This window comes from Eretmochelys imbricata, chromosome 28, assembly GCF_965152235.1.
Source record: "Eretmochelys imbricata isolate rEreImb1 chromosome 28, rEreImb1.hap1, whole genome shotgun sequence".
Lineage (NCBI taxonomy): Eukaryota > Metazoa > Chordata > Testudines > Cheloniidae > Eretmochelys > Eretmochelys imbricata.
This window is the reverse complement of record NC_135599.1, coordinates 8058465-8074823: the sequence shown is the minus strand read 5'-3', so window position 1 is coordinate 8074823 and position 16359 is coordinate 8058465. Positions and strand designations below refer to the sequence as shown.

Here is a 16359-nt window from a genome sequence, read left to right as displayed (position 1 = left end):
TTGGAATCCATTCAGATTCCCCTTCCAGGTTGGTGACACTTTCATCTCTACCGCTAATGAGTCTGATTTAGGATCAAAGAAATCAAAGGACAATTCCCAACCACAAAGGACTACTAGGATGATTGGAGGCATGGAGAACCTACCTTACAAATGGAGACTTAGATCTGGTCTACACTACAGCCCTGTATTGGTATAACTACGTTGATTGGGGTGTAAATCCACACCCCTGAGCAACATACTAACCCCCTTCCTCCCCTGTGTAGACAGTGCTATGTCAGCGGGAGGGCTACCGCCTCTCAGGGAGGTGGATTAACTAACTTTCCAGCAGTTATGGGCCTATTACAGGAGAGGGTGGGTGGGTTTCTCTGGCCTTCAACGTGCAGGAGGTCAGACAAGATGGTCTTGATGGTCCCTTCTGGAATTAAAGTTTGTGAAACTATGAAAGCTGAAGACACTGCATCACATGACACTTTGGGAGTGGAGGACTAAAATCTGAAGAACAAACTCTACATACCTCAGACAGAAGGTAAGAGTGTTGGAGTGATGGGGAAGCATGGAATCCCTCCATCTTTTTCACATGTCCCAGAGCCTGAAATGACACTTCCCTCTTCCCCCCACCCACTCCTGCTTCTGCTCTTTGTTATATTTAAATCTATTTTATATGAGAAAAAGGGTACCAAAACAATTCTTGTTCAGCACGCCCCAGGGAAATGTGTGGACAACTAGGAATTAGACAAATCTGTGCCAAAGGGTGAACGCGGAGCCTCGAACAATCATTTTGCAGTGGAAGGAAGAGTATAAATTTGATCCTTCCTCCAGGTTTGCTTTGACTAGAAAAAGGACGTTAGGTCAGGACATGAAGATAACCTGGAGACTGTACGTGGGTTATGTCCTTACTGCAAGACTAGTTAGGTTTTTACATCATGATAGCGAACTCAAGCTAGCCAACTCCATGGAAAATCCTAGTGGAGATGAAACCAAGTAGATTTTACTTTGATATAGCTAGATGACGTCACCTGTATATCTCCCTGACCTGGAGGTGATGAACATTCCTTGTAGGAGGTTCCAGAAACTCCCATGATGCATAGGAGACTATGGAGTTGACAGAAAGGACCATGGGATTCACCCCAAAAAGGTGGAGCTGCAGAAGGCAAAAACAGACAACTCAACTGAGGCAGCTGAGGTACCACAGTGAAGGAAATGGTGCAAGTAGCTTTAAAGTTCACTATGTGGGAATGAGCAAAAATATTAAAGATAAAAAAATCTTTTGTCGGCTCTAGACAAGGTTATTATGGTGTTCTTCTCCCTTGTGGATTCTCTGATGATAAAGAAGGGCTGAGCTCCGAGTGAAGCTTTTCCCACACTCACAGCATTCGTAGGGTCTCTCTCCGCTGTGGATTCTCTGATGCGTAATAAGGGCTGAGCTCTGTGTGAAGCTTTTTCCGCACTCACTGCATTCATACGGTCTCTCTCCACTGTGGATTCTCTGATGTGTAATAAGGGTTGAGGTGTCAGTGAAACTTTTTCCACACTCATAGCATATGTAGGGTCTCTCGCCTATGTGGATTCTCTGATGTGTAATAAGCGTTGAGCGCTGAGTGAAGCTTTTCCCGCACTCACAGCATTCATAGGGTCTCTCCCCAGTATGGATTCGTTGATGTGTAACAAGGGTTGAGCTGGCAGTGAAGCTTTTCCCACACTGATGGCATTCATAAGGTCTCTCTCCTGTGTGGATTCTCTGGTGTGTAACAAGGGTTGAGCTGTCAGTGAAGGTTTTTCCACACTCACAGCATTCATAGGGTCTTTCTCCTGTGTGGATTCGCTGATGATAAATAAGTGCTGAGCAATTACTAAAGTTTTTCCGGCACTCACAGCATTCATAGGGTCTCTCTCCTGTGTGAAGTCGCTGGTGTGTAATAAGGGTTGAGCGCTGAGTGAAGTTTTTCCCACACTCAAAGCATTTATAGGGTCTCTCTCCCGTGTGGATTCTCTGATGTTGATTCAGGGCTGAGCTGTCAGTGAAGCTTTTCCCACATTCACTGCATTTATATGGTCTCTCCCCTGTGTGGATTCTCTGATGCTGAATAAGGGTTGATCTGTCAGAGAAGTTTTTCCCACATTCATAGCATTCATAGGGTCTGTCCCCTGTATGGATTCTCTGATGCCTAGTAAGGGCTGAACTTTGAGTGAAGGTTTTCCCACACTGACTACATTCATAGGGTCTCTCTCCTGTGTGGATTCTCTCATGATTAATAAGGTCTGCACGTCTACGGAAATTTTTCCCGCACTCAGCGCATGTGTTTTTTCTCTCTCCTGTGAGGATTCTGTGCTGGCCTGTGGTTCCCTTGAGGTCCTTATGAGTTCCCTGACTATTAATGGATTTAGCCACTTTCTCTTCTGGCGGGTTTCCCTGCTGCCTCTCTGGCCTGTGCTGACTCTCACAACTTTTTTGCTGCTCATGACTCCTGGACACATTCCGTTTGGATCTTTGCAACAATACCCCGTGCAGGTCCACATGCTCAGCCTCCTTCTGTGCAGGATTCTCCTCCTCATTCTCACTCACCATCCCACCACCTGCTGGGATAGAGAGAGAAAAACCTCAGACATAGGAATGGGAAAGAGGAGAGGAAACCAAAATAAGTGCTGGAGAAATAGGGGAAAAAATCAGGAAGTGATTCCCCCAAACTCTTCCCCATAAGGGAAAGAGGAGGGGATCAATTCTGTTTCCACATCCTATCCAAACACTCAGGATGAAGGGAGGCCAGGGAAGGAGCTACTGCCGGGTGTCAGCCAGGATAGGTAGGAAGCCATGAGAGATCTCTGCCCAGAGGATATTGCACCTGCTGGGGACAATCCTGGACTGAGAGCGTTCACAAGGTCCTTGTAGGGAATCCCAGCTCTTTCCTTCAGACACTGACAGTTTTATCTAGGTTTAATGATTCTTCACCTGTGAAGGCACCTCTCAGGATCTCTTGTTCATCTGAGCCCTGGAGGTCTGGGACCCACGGCTCATCCCCTTGTTCCAGCTGGGAGATCATATCAGGTTTGGAAACTGGAAACTCTGCTCAGGGGAAGAAAATAAGTCAGATGAGATGAATTCATGGGACATTTGTCACAAAGAAATATGATATTATTTTAAACGCAGCCCATTTTAAGGCAGTAAAGAACCAGAGCCAGCTCCCCAGATGAGCTAGACTCCCTGCTTCCGAGGGACTTAACTAACCCCATCTCTGCTGGGAACATACACAGCCAGACAGTCAACATCAAAGGGGCTCCTAAAACCCAGGTAAGGTAACTCCCTGTCCCTGACAGTGCTGACTCCAGAAAGAGAGGAAATCCCCCTAGAAATGCTTCTTATTGGTGGAGACAGAACCAGAGACAATAAAAGTCACAAGAAGCTAGAACTGGTGAGCATGGGTTTGTGGGGTTTAGCATAGTAAGGAACAGCAGGGAGCAGGCATGTCCCAGAATGCAGTATGTCAGGGGTATTATTAAGGCTAAGATTTTGTCACCGAGGTCACGGAATCTGTCAATTTCAGAGACCTCCATAACATTTTCTGCTTCAGCCCAGGTGTCATGGGGCAGGAGCTATCAGCTGTTGGAGGGACCCCCACAGCTCCCAGCCACCAGGGGTGGCAAGGGGGACCCCAGCACTCTCAGCCACCACTGTTCACAACTAATCCCTTTGTGCCAAATTGCTGTCCCGCTGGGTTCCCATGTTCTGGGAACTCCCCTTGGCTCCCAGGCATTATGAATCAATTTCCAGTCCTTGGGTCTCCCATTGTCTCTCCAGGGCACTCCATGTAGGGACAGTTCTTGATAGTGTATCCATGCCAAACTGCATAGACTTCCATTACTCCAACAACCATTACTTCCCCAGTAGAGCTGGATGTATTTTAAAGAATCTTTATTGAGGTTACAGGGAAAACCATCCCGATGTGTAGAAGGAATAGTAAATATGGCAGACGACCAGCTTGGCTTAACAGTGAAATCCTTGCTGATCTTAAACACAAAAAAGAAGCTTACAAGAAGTGGAAGACTGGACAAGTGACCAGGGAAGAGGATAAAAATATTGCTCAGGCATGCAGGAGGGAAATCAGGAAGGCCAAATCACACTTGGAGTTGCACCTAGCAAGGGATGTTCAGAGTAACAAGAAGGGTTTCTTCAGGTACGTTAGCAACAAGAAGGTGGTCCGGGAAAGTGTGGGCCCCTTACTGAATGAGGGAGGCAACCTAGTAACAGAGGATGTGGAAAAAGCTAATGTACTTAATACTTTTTTTGCCTCTGTCTTCACGAACAAGGTCAGCTCCCAGACTACTCCACTGGGGAGGAGGTGACCAGGCCTCTGTAGAGAAAGAAGTGGTTCAGGACTATTTAGAAAAGCTGGATGAGCACAAGTCCAAGGGTGCTAAAGGAGTTGGCTGATGTGATTGCAGAGCCATTGGCCACTATCTTTGAAAACTTATGGTGATCGGGGGAGGTCCTGGACAACTGGAAAAAGGCTAATGTAGTGCCCATATTTAAAAAAGGGAAGGAGGATCTGGGGAACTACAGGTCAGCAGCCTCACCTCAGTCCCTGGAAAACTCATGGCGCAGGTCCTCAAGGAATTAATTCTGAAGCACTTAGAGGAGAGGAAAGTGATCAGGAACAGTCAGCATGGATTCACCAAGGGCAAGTCATGCCTGACTAACCTAATTGCCTTCTATGATGAGATAACTGGCTCTGTGGATGAGAGGAAAGCAGTGGATGTGTTATTCTTTGACTTTAGCAAAGCTTTTGATATGGTCTCCCACAGTATTCTTGTCAGCAAGTTAAAGAAGCATGGGCTGGATGAATGGACTATAAGGTGGATAGAAAGCTGGCTAGATCATCGGGCTCAACGGGTAGTGATCAATGGCTCCATGGCTAGTTGGCAGCAAGTATCAAGCGGAGTGCCCCAAGAGTTGGTCCTTGGGCTGGTTTTGTTCAATATCTTCATTAATGATCTGGAGGATGCTGTGGATTGCACCCTCAGCAAGTTTGCAGATGACACTAAACTGGGAGGAGTGGTAGATACGCTGGAGGCTAGGGATAGGATACAGATGGCCCTGGACAAATGAGAGGATTGGGCCAAAAGAAATCTGAGGAGGTTCAACAAGGACAAGTGCAGAGTCCTGCACTTAGGATGGAAGAATCCCATGCACTGCTACAGACTAGGGACCGAATGGCTCGGCAGCAGTTCTGCAGAAAAGGACCTAGGGGTTACAGTGGACGAGAAGCTGGATATGAGTCAACAGTGTGCCCTTGTTGCCAAGAAGGCTAATTGCATTTTGAGCTGTTTAAGTAGGAGCATTGCCAGCAGATCGGGGGACATGATCGTTCCCCTCTATTTGGCACTGGTGAGGCCTCATCTGGTGTACTGTATCCAGTTTTGGGCTACACACTACAAGAAGGATGTGGTAAAATTGGAAAGAGTCCAGGGGAGAGCAACAAAAATGATTAGGGGGCTGGAACAAATTACTTTTGAGGAGAGGCTGAGGGAAATGGGGTTATTTAGTCTCCAGAAGAGAAGAATGAGGGGGGATTTGATAGCTGCTTTCAGCTACCTGAAAGGGGGTTCCAAAGAGGATGGCTCTAGACTGTTCTCAGTGGTAGCAGATGACAGAACAGGGAGCAATGGTCTAGAGTTGCAGTGGGGGAGGTTTAGGTTGGATATTAGGAAAAACTTTTTCACTAGGAGGGTGGTGAAGTACTGGAATGGGTTACCTAGGGAGGTGGTGGAATCTCCTTTCTTTGAGGTTTGTAAGGTCAGGCTTGGCAAATCCCTGGCTGGGATGATTTAGTTGGGGATTGGTCCTGCTTTGAGCAGGGGGTTGGACTAAATGACCTCCTGAGGTCCCTTCCAACCCTGATATTCTTTGATTCTAAAAAGAAAAGGAGTACTTGTGGCACCTTAGAGACTAAGAAATTTATTTGAGCATAAGCTTTTGTGAGCTACAGCTCACTTCATCGGATGCATGCAGTGGAAAATTCAGTGGGGAGATTTATATACATAGAGAACATGAAACAATGGGTGTTACCATACACACTGTGACCAGAGTGATCACTTAAGGTGAGCTATTACCAGCAGGAGAGTGGGGGTGGGGGTAGAGAAACCTTTTGTAGTGATAATCAAGGTGGGCCATTTCCAGCAGTTGACAAGAACGTCTGAGGAACAGTGGAGGGTGGGGGGGGGGAATAAACATGGGGAAATAGTTTTACTTTGTGTAATGACCCATCCACTCCCAGTCTCTATTCAAGCCTAAATTAATCGTATCCAGTTTGCAAATTAAATTTCAATTCAGGAGTCTCTCGTTGGAGTCTGTTTTTGAAGTTTTTTTGTTGAAGAATTGCAACTTTTACGTCTGTAATTGAGTGACCAGAGAGATTGAAGTGTTCTCCAACTGGTTTTTGAATTTGCCAATTTGTTGATCTTTTTTATATGTTTGTATCATCTTTGTAGTATGAGTTATAAGTATGTCAGGTATGTCTGTATTCCAAAACTTATGCTGTGTTTCTGGGTGACACCCCCAGACAGATTGGCATCAGCACTGCTCAGCCTGTTCAATGGTCCATCAAGGGTCACCAGTTGTGAAATAAACCCATTGAAAGGAACCAGGGAAGACACCTTGTGAGTCAGCAAGGCATGTGGTATGCCTGTGGACAGAGAAGTCTAAGGCTTTTCCATGCCATGTGCTGTGAAGCTTGTGTTTGGGACAAAGAAAGTACAAGCCACATGGCAAAAGGAATACAAAATGGAGATGATGCAGCTGCCCTTTGTCTTCGATCCCATTTCCTACCCCTGGAGCAACTTCTCTACACACTGAAGCATTGAATAAAGGACTGAATGACCCATCCAAGCTGTAGATGTGTTCCCCAGCAAACTCACCAACACTGCTAAGAACCTGATATATGACTTTGAAGTCTTATGTATGTAACTGATTGCTTTACTATTTAACAACTCTCTTCTTGTTCTTTCTTTTCTCTTTATAATAAACCTTTAGTTTTAGTTACTAAAGGATTGGCTGGTAGCATGGTAGTTTGTGTAAGATCCAACTTAATATTGTCCTGGCAATATGGCTGGCCCTTTGGGGTTCAGAAGAACATTTTGTATAGTGAGCAGAGCTTTTAAATAACTTATCACTGTACTGGACCTAGGTGCTGATTGGGAGCCAGAGAACTGGAATGCAACAAAGGGGGATGTGTGATTTGTTTTTGTGGGGGATCAGGAGTACAGTTTGTGACTGGTTGGTGAGTCTAACTTCAGTGTTGACCATCAGTTCTGGGAGAATATGCTCTTCTTTTTGCAGCCTGCCCTGACCTTGGTATTTTCAGTGAGGGCTACGCTAGGCACCCCAGGTCACACCAGCATTTATCAGCATGCACTCCAGCTAGGTGCATTTTATCAGCTATAGCTGTAAATGAACGGTGAGGGATTAACTGGAGAAGCTTGGCAGAGCTGTGAGTGTGGTATGAAGAGAGGTGCATGTGAAGCCTGAGGGACCTAGTCTGCCCCATTTCAGTGCTGAGTGTTGTAAGTTGTGTCAGTAAATGTATACAAAGGTGTGTTCTTGCCATACGGATCGTTAGCAGTCTGGTGGCACATAATGCTCGTGGTCTCCGGGGCTTAGGCAGGGGTAAGCGAAGGCGATGACTCACAAGGAATCCTCAGGTTGAGGGTAAGGGGTGCTAACATTTTGCAGTCGGAGATGGTTTATGTGGAATAGGCTCAGTGCAGACCAGGCAGCTTCTGTTCATTACATCCGACCTAAACCCAAGTTTTGCCTTCGCAAAGAGAAGTGTTAGACTCTGTGCTGGGGGTAGGCAACTATGGCACGCGAGCTGCTTGCCAGTGGCACTCACACTGCCCGGGTCCTGGCCACCGGTCCGGGGGAGCTCTGCATTTTAATTTAATTGTAAGTGAAGCTTCTTAAACATGTTAAAAACCGTATTTACTTTACATACCACAATAGTTTAGTTATAGATTATAGACTTATAGAAAGAGACCTTCTAAAAATGGCGCGCGAAACCTTAAATTAGAGTGAATAAATGAAGACTCGCCACACCACTTCTGAAAGGTTGCCGACCCCTAGCCTGTGCTATACTGCTCCTGTGCTCTGTTCCCAGAGGGTTGTGTAGCAGGGGAGGGCACAGGGCTGGGGTGTGTGTCCCTGGAAGGTCGGGGTGATGCTGAAACAGGACAGAGTTGAGTTTGCATTGTGGGGTGATGTGAAACTTAACTCTTCATTTCTCATTACAATAAGCTAGGGGACAGGAATCCTTACCCAGCGAGGTCACAGTCTCATAGTTCCCCTGCATGACGTCTCTGTAGAGGGCTCTCTGAGCAGGGTCCAGCAGAGCCCACTCTTCCTTCGTCAAATACACAGCCACCTCCTCGAAGGTCACCGGCCCCTGAAAGAGCAAGAGTCCAACCCTCAGGAACTGCTGCCCCACTGACAACCCCACTATTCATGGGGCAGCAGGGCCAGTCACATGGAAGCTCTGGGAGGCTCACAGTCAGCAGAGTCCCACCCCCACCCCACACAGAGCAGCCAACAGGCATCAAGATGAGGGGAGAAAGAGAGAGCCTCTCGTATCCCCTAAAAGACACAGGGGTAGGTGTCTTCACATCCGTCACACACCTACTAGCCAGAAGCTGATACAGAAGATGGAGCCCAGGGCCCAGGGACAATTCCTGGGTGGGAATACCAACCCCCTCCTCATTCCCAGCAGCTGGATGTGAGGGGACAGGACACCACACAAACCTTCTTGAGCGTGCCCCCTCAAATGTCATTGCAGCCCCTCATTCAGGCTCCAGCACTGGGAGTCTGGCAAGTTTTCCCAACCAGTCCGGGGATTTGTTTCCTGTTCCACAAACCAGGGGATTTTTCATCCCCAGCTTTATGCGTCTGTTCCTAGAGTCTAGGCCAAGTCCCAAAAGATTTGTCACACCCTGTCTCCCTCCTTTCTCTAACATCAGCACTTCCTTCCCCCTCCCATCTCCAGACCACATTCCCCAGAAGCTCCCACTGCCTATTCACCCACGAAAGCTCATGCTCCAATATGTCTGTTAGTCTATACGGTGCCACAGGACTCTTCGCCGCTTTTATATATTTACTGTTCCTCTCCCGGCAGCAACTACTCAATAATCCCTCCCTGAACTGGTTTGCTGACTGCCATTTCCATCTTTTGTCTCATGGGAGGGTTTGGAGTAAAATATGGATATTATTCTGTATTCTTTCACATCAAGAAGGGCAACTGGGAAGATTTCAGAGCAGCCTTCAATTTAATTTCACATCAAAATTGCCCCAGGCGCTTTCCCTGCAGAGAGACACTCCAGATTCTGCCACACTGGGAAAACGCTTGATCACTTTATTACAGTGCAGACCTGGCCCCTCCCACCAGGACTAAACCCACCAGAGACATTTTTCAATCCTCCCAGTAACAAACTTTCTGAACCAAATGGTAGAACAGAAGAGAACCAAAGGAGTCACTTTGGGGGATTCCCCCAGACTTGGTCCCCAGGGCAGCATACTCCCAGGCAGGGGGAATAGGGAGACTCAGGAACTTGCTTTTCCTCCTTCTGCTCCTCCCCTTGTTCACAGGCAAGGGAATCTGTCCCGCGATGTTGCAATAAGTATGTCTGGGCAGGTCAGAGATCTGGGAATTTCTCTCCCCACTTATTTCTCCCACTGCCCCTGTCAGTCTCTCTCCTCTTTCCCTTTCGATCTCCTTTCCCCTCTCCCTGCCCCTCCGGTTTGGGCAGTCCCATTCCTGGGTCATTTTCTTCCCCATGGCTGGATCAGCTCCTGCAACTACTACTGAGAGGAGAGATGAGGAATGAGGAGGGGTTGTTTGTGCCAAATCACTTTGCTGCCCATCCTCGGCACCTTCCTTGAGGTCTCTGGCTCAGGAACTGATGTTGGCAGAGCGTAAGTCTGCCTTAAGGGACTTGTTCCAACTGGAGAAATTCCTCACCTTGGCTCAGCACAGAAGAAATTTTAAATAAAGTCACTCTCCAGCACAGATCCCACTGGGACAGAAGGAGCAGCTCAACTTGGGCTTCCAGATAACAGTGGAGGAAACAGCAGCATCTCAGCCAGGAAGCTCAATCCAAGACTCCTCAATAGAGAGAGAGAGAGAGTTTGTCTTTTAAAAGACTTTAAATAAAATCAGAATAGAAAGCAATAGTAAAAATCAAGAAAAAAATACAAATTCATAAAACAACTGCCCATCCCTAAAACTATTAAGTGCATTTCCAGCAGTCCACCCCTGAATAATGTGATCCAAATTATGTATGAGTAGAATATCTAAATTCCAAATGAAGGCAGAAATCCACTAAAAAATAAATTAAAAAATGAAGCCCATTGGCAATGCCAGTACCAGATACTTTGCATTGTCTGTTTTTCAAAATGGCTGTCTTTGCTTGACTCAAAATGACGTTCACACGGCATATTACAGATCTATTTGTGAATCCATACTTAATGGTAAAAGGAAATACACTATGAGAAAAATCAAGGGACTATAACCAAAAGATACCCTGAAGTACAACAAATAATGGGTGTAACCTGGAACAAGTAAGAAACAGATGAGAAACAGTCTCCCCCATGTCACAGGGCACACATGGACACGTTCAGAGTCAAATGATGCACACATTCGAGGCCATACCCCTGTGAAGAATTCTCCATTGGAGATCACCCATATGCTTCGCAATCACAGGATTGCGTAGAGACCACCAGGCTGGATAGATGGAGTCTGCCGCCAGAAGCTGTCTTCTCCACACTGAACCAGGATAATCAATAAGCATTTGAAAATGCTGAATCTTTACCATAATCGTATACAGGTATAATGCTTTGGGGCCTAAGCTATTAAAAGTACATTTTTAAGACTCACTGAAGGTAAGCAAATCGCCATGCCTATCAATGTCCCAATCCACAGCAGGAGCAACAGGCAAGGAAATGGAACTGTGAGTATAATCGGGGACGGCTTGTTCAAAGGAACATTTGTCCAGATCAGCAACACTGTGTCTCCAATGAAAAAAAAAGAAACCAGCAAACAGAATGAAAACCAAGCTTAGCAGCAATGGCCTCTGCTGAGACCCATGCAGAATTAGAAAAAAAATCAGTTGAACTCATTTTCTTCCACCTGCTGCAATAAGTGCACCCTGAACTTTGCTATCCAACAGGTCCCACAAGCACAGGTGTTTTTAAAATGTTTTTCAAGCTGTCCTACAACCCAGCATCATTATTGCCATGAAAGGTTTTTTTAAGTTCTGCAACACCCGGCTCTAACTGCTCCATTCTCTGGCAGAGGCCCAGAGTTGTCTGCTGTATATACATTGACTTTGCCACCTCCCACCATTGCCTCAAGGAAGGAAAGGCATGCTTTGGAGGCAACCAGGTGCCGCAAAAAATACTTAAAAGAGTCCCCAAAGTGAACATCCTGTACAAGGCAAGTGTTAAAATGCCAGTATGGGTGACAGTCTCCCACAGAGAGAAGAGAACACAAATGAGACCGAACACGATCTGGAATCCGAGCTGGGACAATGCAACTAGAAAGCAAATGATGAATAAACACATAAAAAGCCCTGCCCAAGTGGGCCCTAGACAAAGAGCTGGTACCGGTACTCAACCAGCTGTACGGCTGGGCATAAGGTTGGAAATGCTGTCGCAACACTGACAGACCCTGGTCATCAGCAGGCAGGATCAAACCTGGGACTTCTGGAGCTCAGTGGTCTCGGTGCCACTAGATGGGCCAGAACACGACACCCAGGGGGCGTGTAGGTTATACTATCCCACATCAGTCCGGTCAGCAACCTGTCAAAGAGCTGAAAGTCACTGAGCAGACAGTGGATGAGGTTCCAGATGATTCCTATCCAATCTGTTGTTAAGAGTACAATTAAAATTGCTCCCCCCCACCCCAAATTAAAATATCACCTGTCAAAAAACCAATTTGCCAAAAGAGCACCCAAGTGCTGGGAAGAAAAAAAGAAAAAGTTCCCTGTATTTCCCTCCAGGAGGATTTTACACATTAATCAAAAAAAGATGATATTGCTCAAAAGTAGCTTGACCCATCAATAAACGTCCTGGAACAACGGCCTGCAGGGCCAGCCCATCTGCAAAGAGAAAGGCAACTCCCACACTCCCCGTGGAACCAGGACTCAGAAAAACCTCCCCTCTCCAATCAGAAAGCCAATTGGTTTGGTGCCTGCATCTCTCCAAGAATCTTGCAGGAATGAAACGTCCACTTTCTTCTGTAGGAGGTACACAGTCACAGAGAGCGCTGCCTAGTGGGGAGGGGAGGTTTTTGGCAGGGTGTCTCCCTGTTGCAAGCACAGCCCGGTCCTTCAGTGTCCCTGCCACAGGGGTTTCCCGTTCTCCCCATAAGCATAGAAGCTCTACTAGGCTGGGCCCTTGGACAGTCCACGCCTTCCCCAGCTGGGGACTCCTGGTAAAAGTAATACCCGGCGGCGACCCAGGCCCCCTGAGCAGTGTGTTCCCTGACTGCACTGGCCAAACCAGCCTGCTTCACAGCGCCCTCAGAAACTGGGGCCCCCTCCACCATCCACGGCCATTTTTTAAAAGGGGCTTTCCCCACAAGCCAGAGTCCCCAGCGAAGGCCACGGATTCCACAGCAACGGCTCTGCCTCCATTTCATAGTCAGGAGTCCCAGAACCAGTCATGCCATCTTCCCCCAGCTTGTAAAGGGCATTACCTCCCCAGAGGCCTCTGCAGCCCATTGGCCCCCCAGTCTCAGCCACGGCCCCCTCGCTCTTTCCTCAGAGAAACACCCATGTTCCCAGGCCCAGGGTCACAGCTCCCTGGGGCAGCCCGCCTCTTTCTCGGCCACTGATTGACAAAACGTGTCAGACTCCCGCCAGGCCCTTGCTAGCCACACACACTCCCCAGTCCTATACTTCAGGCACATGTTTGGAACCATTGTTTAAAATCATAAAAATCTGCCTATGGAAGAAGTAGACATGCCAAAACTCCAGGGCTTTACAGCCCCGGGGAATCCTCACAAGAGGGCTGGTGATTTCACCATAGCTTGCCAGGTCTCACGCCAGCTGCTCATTTCTTTACAAAGGAGGGACATTAGAGACAGTGACTTTAACAGATGATGTTGAGAGGGCAACAAGGACAGAAACACCAACAAGGACAAAAACAGCTCAGTCCTTCAGCTGGTTGGCTAAGACCCTGGATAAAATCTTATAAACAGAGCAGAGAGAGGGGAAATCGGTCTCCAATTCCATAAATCACAGAGGTCCCCCTTTTTGAGAAGCACAGTGATCGCTGCCCGGTGGCAGGACCTGGATATACTTCAGCACCCCTAGAAAACAGTCAATAAGATGCCAGAAATCTTTGCAGAATTGGGATGGCAGCCCACTGATCCCTGAGGCCTTGCCTGTAGAGAGCTGCGGAACTGCAACAGAGGGCTCCAGCAATGACAGCGGGGCAGCCAGACACCGTTGCAGCTCTCTGGGCAGACAGGATAATCCCTGATGCAGCTCGGCCATTACCATGTCTCTTACCATGTCACAGGCTTTGGGGACACACAGAGAGCTGTAAAAGGAAACAGCTGCTTTCCGGATCTCAGCAGGGTCAGTCATCAGACGACCATCTGACAGCTAGAGAGAAGAAATCTGCTGATGGTCCATAGTCTTTTTCTCCATCCCCAGCCCCACAAGACAGCTTGGAGAAGCACCAATGTCAAGTGGGTGGGTCAAACAGGCCCAACCTGGGCCCCGTGCCCCTTCTCTTCCAACAAGCACCTCAGGCATTAATACTTCTCCGTTAGAGATTGGGGAATCTGCACTGGCTCCCCATATCAGGCTTGCCATGGAGGCCCAAGTTATCCCATTTCAGGGTGCTCCTGGCCTGAGGCAAGGGCTGCGTGGCAGCCTGGGTGTACAGCCGGCAGAACAGCTGGATCTGGAGTTTCCTGACAGCCCACCCCTAACACTCCCAAACCACTGTGGATAGTGGGGTGAAATCTGAGCCCTTCAGTAGTATTAAAGCACCAGTGGGAAGCTCAGGCAGAAAGAGGAAGATACACTTACAGAGTCCCAATGATGTTCAGACAAATGAGTGGGGGACATGGAAGAGCGAACAGGTAAGGCTGTCATGAATTGGTAATGACAGAAACCCCGCTTGGTGAGGTTTGAAGGACTGACTCTTGCCAGGCAACTGGTGGAGTGTGTGTGTGTGGGAGGGGGAGGGTATCTCTGGTAAGCTTTTAACAAGTGTGTATGTTCTTTTATTTATCTTTAAATATGTTCTCTCTGTAATGTTTTCCCCTTAAGAATAAGTGTTTGCTCAGAAAGCTTTGTGTGGAACCATATAACTGCAGGCCGTGGTGCTGTTCACAGCAGCTGGAGAAAAAGCCGGGTACACAGGCTGGCCTGTTCGGCTAGTCTGGCTTGCTGGGAATATCACTGTATAGGCAGGGAGCTATGCGGCCAGGAAACACCCCAGTCCGGAGGGAGAAAGCAGCGGGTCTCTGCCCAAGCGAGGTGACTGCGAGGAGCCAGAAGCCTAAGCATGGGCCAGGAGGGGGAACACAGGTGCAGTTCCCTGAGCTGTGACACAGATTCGATACCAGTACCTGCACCCCCTGCCAGCCATTCACACAGGCAGAGGGAGCCCTGGGCGATGCTTTCACCGGAGGATGGAGGGCACGGAGGAGCCACAACAGTTAAGAAACTTCCAGCCCTGTCCCTGACCAATAATGGCCCCTGACCCACCTCAGAGGTGGCTGCATCTCAGGGCTGGAGGAAGGAACCCTTCGTGGAGACCATTTGTTATGGGATTTGGGGATACTCTGGTCAGAGTCACTGAGCCATAGTCACAGGGTTTAAGGCCAGAAGGGACCCCCTGGTCTTCTGGCCTGACCTCCTGTATATCACACACCACCAGCACCAACCAGCATTGCACACTAAACCCAACAACTGACCTGAGACCAAAGTCTCAGAGCCCACAGGAACCTAAACTATTCTGTGCTACGGGAAGAGGAGTAGAGGGACACAGTTGCACCAGTGCCAGAGGGCCCAGCAATGGCAGGGAAATTAATCAGTCAGATACACCCAGATAATCCTGGCAAGTGACCCGGCACCCCACACTCTAGAGGAAGGGGGAAAATACTCAAGGTCACTGCCAATCTGACCTAGGCAGACTCCACTGTGGTGATCAATTAGACCCTGGGCATGTGAGCAAGAACCCACCAGCCAAACAGCTGCGAGAGGGAATGTTCGGTGCTATCACAGAGCCCTGGCCCCACCCAGTGTCTTGTCTCCAGCCATGGCAGTCTCTGAGGCTTCAGAGGAAGAAGACAAAATAAATAAATAAAAACCCAGAATACATGGGGTGAGAGAATCCCATCCTGACCCCAGCAGGGGGCTGGCTCAAGCTCTGAAGCATCAGCTTTTAGCAACATAAGAAATAAACTGGAACCCAAGGCTGCTCAGCCCAACCCCCACTATCACAAGCAATGCCGTCATACGATCCCGCTCATAATCAGTTGAAGGAGGGAGAGGACAAATTGAAGTTGTTTGCCCCCAGGGGAGTGACCCCCTCATCCTGCCCCATCTGGGGAAAAGGTAAGGGTCCAGCCAACTGTCCGGTTAGCAGCTGGGAAACACTCATCCCCCAAATATGGGGAAGCCTCTGGCTTTGATGTCTACTAAATATGGGAGACGTCACTTTCATCAGCCAACATTTTAATGGAGATAAATGAGGACACAGATGATTCTCAAATGAGAGAGGAAAGTTGGTTTTTAGGATATCAGACCTACCCCCTGCAGCTTCCAATCTGGGGAATGACTCAGGAAAACAGGTTCCCTCCAAACAGGAGTTGCTACAATGAAATAAACATGGGGAAGACCTCTAAAACGGAGAGGGTTTTTTAATTCGTTTTTGATAACTACACAGAAAATAGCAAAATCGGAGAGGTGATCTCAATGTTCAGTAATTAAAGAGAAAAGGGAGGAAATCTGAGGAATTTGGGGTCAGTTTTCACAAATTAGAGAGGAAAGTAGGAAAATGTGAGGATTTTAGACAGGGTGTATAAAAATTGGTGATTTTTATTTAATTTTTTCATGTTATTTAAATCAGATTCTTTTGATTTTATTATTTAAATTAGTATGAGTTTTTCTTTTAAAAAAACCTGTTTGAAATGAATTTTGAATTTAATACACAATATTTGAAGACCTAGCCTTATTATAATCTCTTAAAATATTTAAATAACAAATAAATATGATGAATCCGGGAGCCTCTATCAAACACTTGACATTAAAGGCTGCTTTTCTATGTAAAGAAAGAATCAGGGGAAAAGCATCTAACTT

The 16359-nt window shown here is 47.5% G+C and overlaps 2 protein-coding genes across 2 annotated transcripts in view; one reads left to right on the top strand and one right to left on the bottom strand.

Annotated features, from left to right (window-relative positions):
• The window catches only part of LOC144258221 (uncharacterized), a 160273-nt gene that overhangs the window by 30196 nt on the left and 113718 nt on the right, over window positions 1-16359 (top strand). The gene's annotated exons all lie outside the window — the stretch shown is intronic.
• Window positions 1277-16359, bottom strand: part of LOC144258194 (uncharacterized) — a 48184-nt gene continuing 33101 nt past the window's right edge. The window contains exon 6 of the mRNA XM_077806600.1: window positions 1277-2297. Within this exon, the coding sequence (XP_077662726.1) occupies window positions 1277-2297 (1021 nt within the window). The remainder of the gene's footprint in view (window positions 2298-16359) is intronic.